We start from the raw sequence: 6,005 nt of genomic DNA, 5'->3' as shown, positions 1-6,005 counted from the left end.
TGCCTGGGCAGGACGAGGCCAGAGGAAACTCTGGTGGAGGTCCGCAGCGATTCTGACGTGCAAATCGATCGTCAGACCTTGGTATAGGGGCGAAAGACTAATCGAACCGTCTAGTAGCTGGTTCCCTCCGAAGTTTCCCTCAGGATAGCTGGTGCTCGATCGGAATCAGTCTCATCCGGTAAAGCGAATGATTAGAGGCCTTGGGGCCGAAACGACCTCAACCTATTCTCAAACTTTCAATGGGTGAGAAGTCCGGTTTACCCGACTGAAGCCCGGACGATTCTCAGGATGTGAGTGCCCAGTGGGCCACTTTTGGTAAGCAGAACTGGCGCTGTGGGATGAACCAAACGCCGGGTTAAGGAACCCGATGCAAGACGCTCATGAGATCCCATGAAAGGTGTTGGTTGCTATAGACATTGTGAGGGGGTTTGTGACGGGCCGCACTCGAAGGTATAGCCCCGAAACCAGAAGCGGAAGGAAGAGGAGATAGGGTTGCGAAGAGGTAAGGTGAAGGTGAATGAAAGTGTGATAGGAAAGTGAAAGAGTTAGGGGTCCCATGGGCGCCTTGCATCGGCATTTATTAATAGAAAGCAAATACATCAATTGATAATACAGTAATAGCCAAGTTGAACAGGAGGTTACAAACAATAAATGGCGCGACAATGTTATATAAACTATGGTAACAAAATATACAATATAGACAATATAAGGTATAGGCTACCTATGGGCCCATAGAACCGCGTAACAAGATGCTATCATTGTAGCAATACCATTTTAAATGGCACAAACGTTGATACAACAAGTAAATTAGGAACAGAGTACACTGCGAACACAGCGTTAGTCCAATATTTTTATCGATTTAACAAATGTTTTGAGTGCCTTGTAGTAGTTCATGCACTCTATCAAAGCATGACTTTGGCAGGGCCAAAGGTCGTTATTGCTTTGGACCGCGCTTATAAGATGATTTCTTTCGTTCTTGTAGTTGGGACAGTTCCAGATTATGTGATAGGAGTCTTCATCCTCATTGAGGGTACACAAGCACTTACCGTTGGTCTTTTGCAGGAACCTTCGTAAGTAGCTACGGAGGTTCCCGTGTCCTGTGACGAGCTGCGTTATACTATGGTTCGTGATGAAATGTTTATAGTGACTCCTTCGTCTGACATCCGGTATGAAACTGTGTGTCGTTCTGCCTGTGTGGCTGGAATCCCACCTATCTTGCCAAGTTTTCCACGTGTAGTCCCTGATATAGTTCTTTACCCATGTTGGTGGGGTGAGAGCAAAAGAGATGTTATTGCACCGTGTGTGGGCCGTGCGTGCCAGCAGATCGGCCCTCTCATTTCCGGGGACTCCTGAGTGGCCGCGGACCCAGGAGAAGTTGATGGGGAGTTTTTGGTTGATGGTAAATAGAAGGTTGATGCTATTGTTCACTATGTTATGCTTTATATTAATGTTTTTTAACTGCTGAAGGGCCACACGGCTGTCACTGTAGATCGTGATGCTATCTATGTTGTAGCGGGCGTAGTTGTCCTGTATCCATTGCAAGGCCCTGTAAATCGCCAGGGACTCGGCCTGGTTGGCCGTACAATGGTTGGCCAGCTTATAACTGGCCTGGTAGATGTTCTTAGAATTGTTCATAACAACCAAAGCGCATCCAACCCCGTCCTCTGATTTAGAGCCGTCCGTGTACACACTGTAATCTGTAGTTGTCTCGGCGTCGTCCATGATGAAGTGTTCATCCAGAGAGGTGATAGGGTGAAGAAACTGATGCTGATAGTTGTGGTCAAGTCCATATCTGTTAATGTGGTCCGTGATGATGTTTAACGTCGTACTGTCAACCATGTTCCCCATAATTTTGTTGAAGTCTTGTGGGCTGATGGTTTGTTTGGCTAATTTCCGTTGTTGGTGGTTCCAGAACTTTTCGGTGATAATAAGGTCGATGGGGATCAAGTTTGCGATTGCTAGTAGGGCGTCTGTCGGGGCTGTCTTGTAAGCTTTTGTGATTGATATTAGGGCTAGTCTCTGTGCCGAAAGCAGCTTCCTTTTTATATGGACTTTAGAGACGGATGCCCCCCAGACCTCTGACCCGTAAGTCAGGATAGGCTCTATTACCGCCACGTACATGAGTCGGCAGGCCGCACTACCATAGCCCCAGTGGCTCCTGGCGATGGAAGCCAGAGAGTGCAAGGCCGTGACCGCCTTCTCATATGCGTAGTGAGCTTGAAGTTTCCAGGTTAGCCTGTTATCCAGTATGACTCCAAGATATTTGAGCTTATCACTGTTTTTTATCCTGTTGCCATCCATCTTTATTATGGGCCCTTTGTGAAGAGGGGTGGCCTTTGGGAAGACTATGCAGCTGCTCTTGTTGTAGTTTATATGTAGCTTCATTTTGTGACACCATTTAGAAATGACCCTTAGTATGTCGTTGGTTCTTGCCTGCAGTACTTCTTGGTTCCTGTGCGATAGTGCCAGGACGGTGTCGTCTGCATAGCCTTGGATGCTGCAGTTGTTATCACCAGGGAAGGTTGATTTTAGATTTAGGAGACCGTTGTACATCATGTTCCATAGGAACGGGCCTGACCTTGATCCCTGGGGGCAGCCCCTGTTGATATTCTTCTGCAGGTGTATCTGGTTGTTGTTGTTGACTGTGATAGTTCTATTGTTTAGGTAATCCTTCACCAGTGCATAGATGTTTCTTGGGCATCCAGTGTCCTTGATGCTATTCAGGATGGCGGGCCACCATGCGTGGTCGAATGCTCCTTTGAAATCTATTGAGACCACTATGGTGTGCTCTCCTTTCCCTTTGGCGTCATGTATGTAGTTCACAATATAGTCAAGGGCTGTTATAGTACTTCTCCCACGCCTGAAACCATGTTGATTGCTATTTAGGTGGTTGTTTTGTTCGCAATGGTAAACCAACCTGTTTACCATAAGCCCGTCCAAGACCTTCCCCAGTACAGGAAGAAGGGAGATCGGGCGGTAATCCGATGGATTCGATGGATTCTTATTTTTCGGGATAAGCTTTATCGACGCTATTTTCCAGATGTTCGGGAAGAGCGCTAATTGCAGGCATTTGTTATATAACACACAAAATACGGTGGGGATTGCTTCGAAGGCCATTTTCGCCATTTTTGGTGTGATGGCATCCGGTCCAGGAGCCTTCCGCAACTTTAGCTTTTTAAATTCCTTCGCAATCTCATGGTTCGTAAACTGGCTGTCGTTTTCAGTGTTGAGGCTTGCATTACAATCTTCTCTGATTTTAGCGTGGATACTATCATCTGTTGATAGGTCGTCATCTGGGAAGAGGTCTCTGAGAATGCGGTGGTAGGTATCCTCAATAGACGTACTTGGGTTATTAATGTTGTCTTCAAAGTTGTTTGGGATTTTACATCCCTTCACCTTGCCCTTTACTATGTAGTAAGGGGCGGACCAGGGTTTGCTTTGTCCCATGCTAGAACAGAACTCCCTCCATGAGTCCGTGCGGGCTTTGCAGAGGGAAGTTTTGTACCTTCTGAAGAGTGTAAGATACTCCTGCCTAAGGGTTTCTCGTCTGTCATGATCCGTCTCACGTCTGTATCTATTTCTGGATTTTCTTAGACTTTTCCTTTGTGCCGCCAAGTCCCTGTTCCACCAGGGGGCGGATTGTTTTGCTGTTTTAATGCTTGTCGCCTTGTAGTAGGCAGTGAGGATAAGCTTTTGCATCTTGTCAATGGTGTTTTCCAGTTCGGTCTTGTTCATGTTGTCCAAGGGGTCGGCGACCCAGTTGTTCCGTATAAAGTTCTGATATTGGTCCCAGTTGGTCTTACGTTTGATGCATAGGTGTTTGACCACCTTAACGGCACTGAGAATGAGCTCTATGTACCGATGGTCACTTGCAGAATGTACTCCGAGGGTGGTACACCGAGTGCAGTAGGGGACTAGGCCACGATTCGCCAGGCAGATGTCCACCCAGCTCTCGCCTGTGGAAGAGGAGTAGGTGGCCAAGGTACTAGTATTCATTGACCGGAGGTCCATGCTGTTTAGTAGTTCTATGACTTTGTACCCCCTCGGGTCCTCCACGGGACTATGCCAAATATGGGATTTAGCATTAAAGTCGCCAGCAACAAGAATAGGAATTTGATTAAGCTGATGTATTGTATCCTGGAGTTCTTCCAGAGGCTGGGTAATATCCTCTGAGGGAGAACAATAAAAGGATATGATGGCTATGGTGGTATTTTGATCCTTGATTATGATTGTTGTATAATTTTTCTTCGTATGCTGGGTCAGTTGGTGGGCGTTTATGTTCCTATTCACCATAATAATGCCCGTCTGAGGGTCACTTTCCAGGTCCGTGTGGCTAAAGATGGTAAGATTGCCAAATAGGGCGATATCCTTGTTGTAGCAGTATGGTTCCTGGACCACAAGTATGTCTGCTTGATGTGTATTTGCCATCTGCATTGCTTCGGTTGAGGCAGCTTTTGACCGTTGCAAGTTTATTTGAAGCAGCTTGAGGTTGTCTGTTTGGATGTTAGTACCCATAATTGGTCTGTTTAATAACTTGTTCCCTTATTTTAATGGTTTGGGGACACTTTAGGTCAAAAGCATTGTGGTTCGTGGGCTGCCGTTTCTCGGGGGGCAGACCCTTGTTTGCCAATTTGCAAGTGATACAACACGATGGCTGCTCTCTTCTTGTGCATTCGTTATATCTATGTGCTTTGGAGCAATGACTACAGATTTGTTTAGACGTACAGTCCTTCGCAAGATGGTTGTACCCGCAGCACTGGAAACAACGGGTTATGTGCACGTAGTCATCTATACGAATGTTCGCCCATGATAGTGAGATGTATTTTTCTTTTATAAGCTGGTTCCTTATTCCCGGTGTAGTTGAAAGCACAACATGCCTGCAGTTTTCCTTAGTATTTCCTTTTGTTAGGGTTGTGCTTATTCTTGTTGATTCCTCAAATTCCTGTTTGCTTATCCCATTCAAGAAGTCGTTTTGTTCGTAGATTGTGCTGATGATGCTGTCGTCCTCAGCTGAATTTGGGACGTTCAGCAAGATTATCCTTGGACGCCTGCCTTCCGAGACCCTAGTTTTTATTTGTGGTTGGACTTCTGGGAGTCCCTGTACCGCTTGCTCCAGAATCATGGCATCCCTCTTGCTGCTGGTACGGAAGCAGAGACCGTTACCTTTAATCTTCCTAATTGCCGTCACTTTAATTTTCAATTTATCCGGCTTCACCTCCTTTATAATATTGTTTTTTATTACTTCCATGTTGGTGGTGCTGGTTTCAGGATTGGCTTCGTTCGGATATACAATCAAGGCATAACTGCTACTGCAGCCTTCGCTTTGGATCTTTTTATTTATAGAGCGTGATATTGTTTTCGTTGTTGTACTTTGTGGGATGTTAGTTTTTACTATTTCGGAATACGAAGGTATTAGTCTTGGCTGTGTTTGGTGGCACTGACAGTGTGAGCTCTCCGTAGTGTTTTTGGCAGCTCTGAGCTCCACCAGGCTGCCGTACAGCTGATGTATAGTTGCGAACATTGAAGTCACCCTTTCTTTTATCTCCTTTTTATCTGGTACGGAGGGGTTGGATTTGCTTGGAAGCGGCAGAAGGTCCATTATGCGTTGAAGGTCCTCTTGTGATTCGGCTAACAGCCTGGCTTCCAGTGTTGGAAATGTGCTGTCGGCCTGGGAGTACCGGGCAGGGGAACCTGGTCTCGATGTGGCTTCGCAATCTGTTGATGATGAGTCCAGTTCTACTTCGACTTGATCCATGATGAAATGAATTTGTCCGTCCAGAGATCACAGAGTACAAAATTATATGGTAATGCAGAGGTATGTGAGTAGGCCACCAAGGAAGAGTGTTTGTGTAATTGTATAGCGACAGATGCCGTTTGGCTACAGACTTTGTCTCAGTGGGAATAACCGACTGGGACAAAGGGGAAAGCAGAGATTGGTTGGCCTTGTAAAACCACTTACCTTTAGCCTTCAGTTTGCGGATCCTTGTTTGCTGAATACCGGCTTG

The 6,005-nt window shown here is 46.1% G+C and overlaps 1 protein-coding gene across 1 annotated transcript; it reads right to left on the bottom strand.

Annotated features, from left to right (window-relative positions):
* Positions 1-4,504: 4,504 nt before the first annotated feature.
* LOC111614583 lies at positions 4,505-5,755 on the bottom strand. The gene has a single exon (XM_023355954.1). It carries the CDS (start codon positions 5,753-5,755, stop codon positions 4,505-4,507), a length of 1,251 nt encoding a protein of 416 aa, XP_023211722.1.
* Positions 5,756-6,005: the final 250 nt, after the last annotated feature.

The sequence above is a fragment of the Centruroides sculpturatus genome, unplaced genomic scaffold (genome assembly GCF_000671375.1).
Source record: "Centruroides sculpturatus isolate CEXI.00-Female unplaced genomic scaffold, Cexi_2.0 scaffold2191, whole genome shotgun sequence".
Classification (NCBI taxonomy): domain Eukaryota; kingdom Metazoa; phylum Arthropoda; class Arachnida; order Scorpiones; family Buthidae; genus Centruroides; species Centruroides sculpturatus.
Note: the sequence above shows the minus strand (reverse complement) of the source record. Positions and strands in the feature narration are given on the sequence as shown.

Bases quoted from the DNA above. Each gene is read 5' to 3' on its own strand.
- LOC111614583 (XM_023355954.1), bottom strand. From the start codon at position 5,755: ATGGATCAAGTCGAAGTAGAACTGGACTCATCATCAACAGATTGCGAA.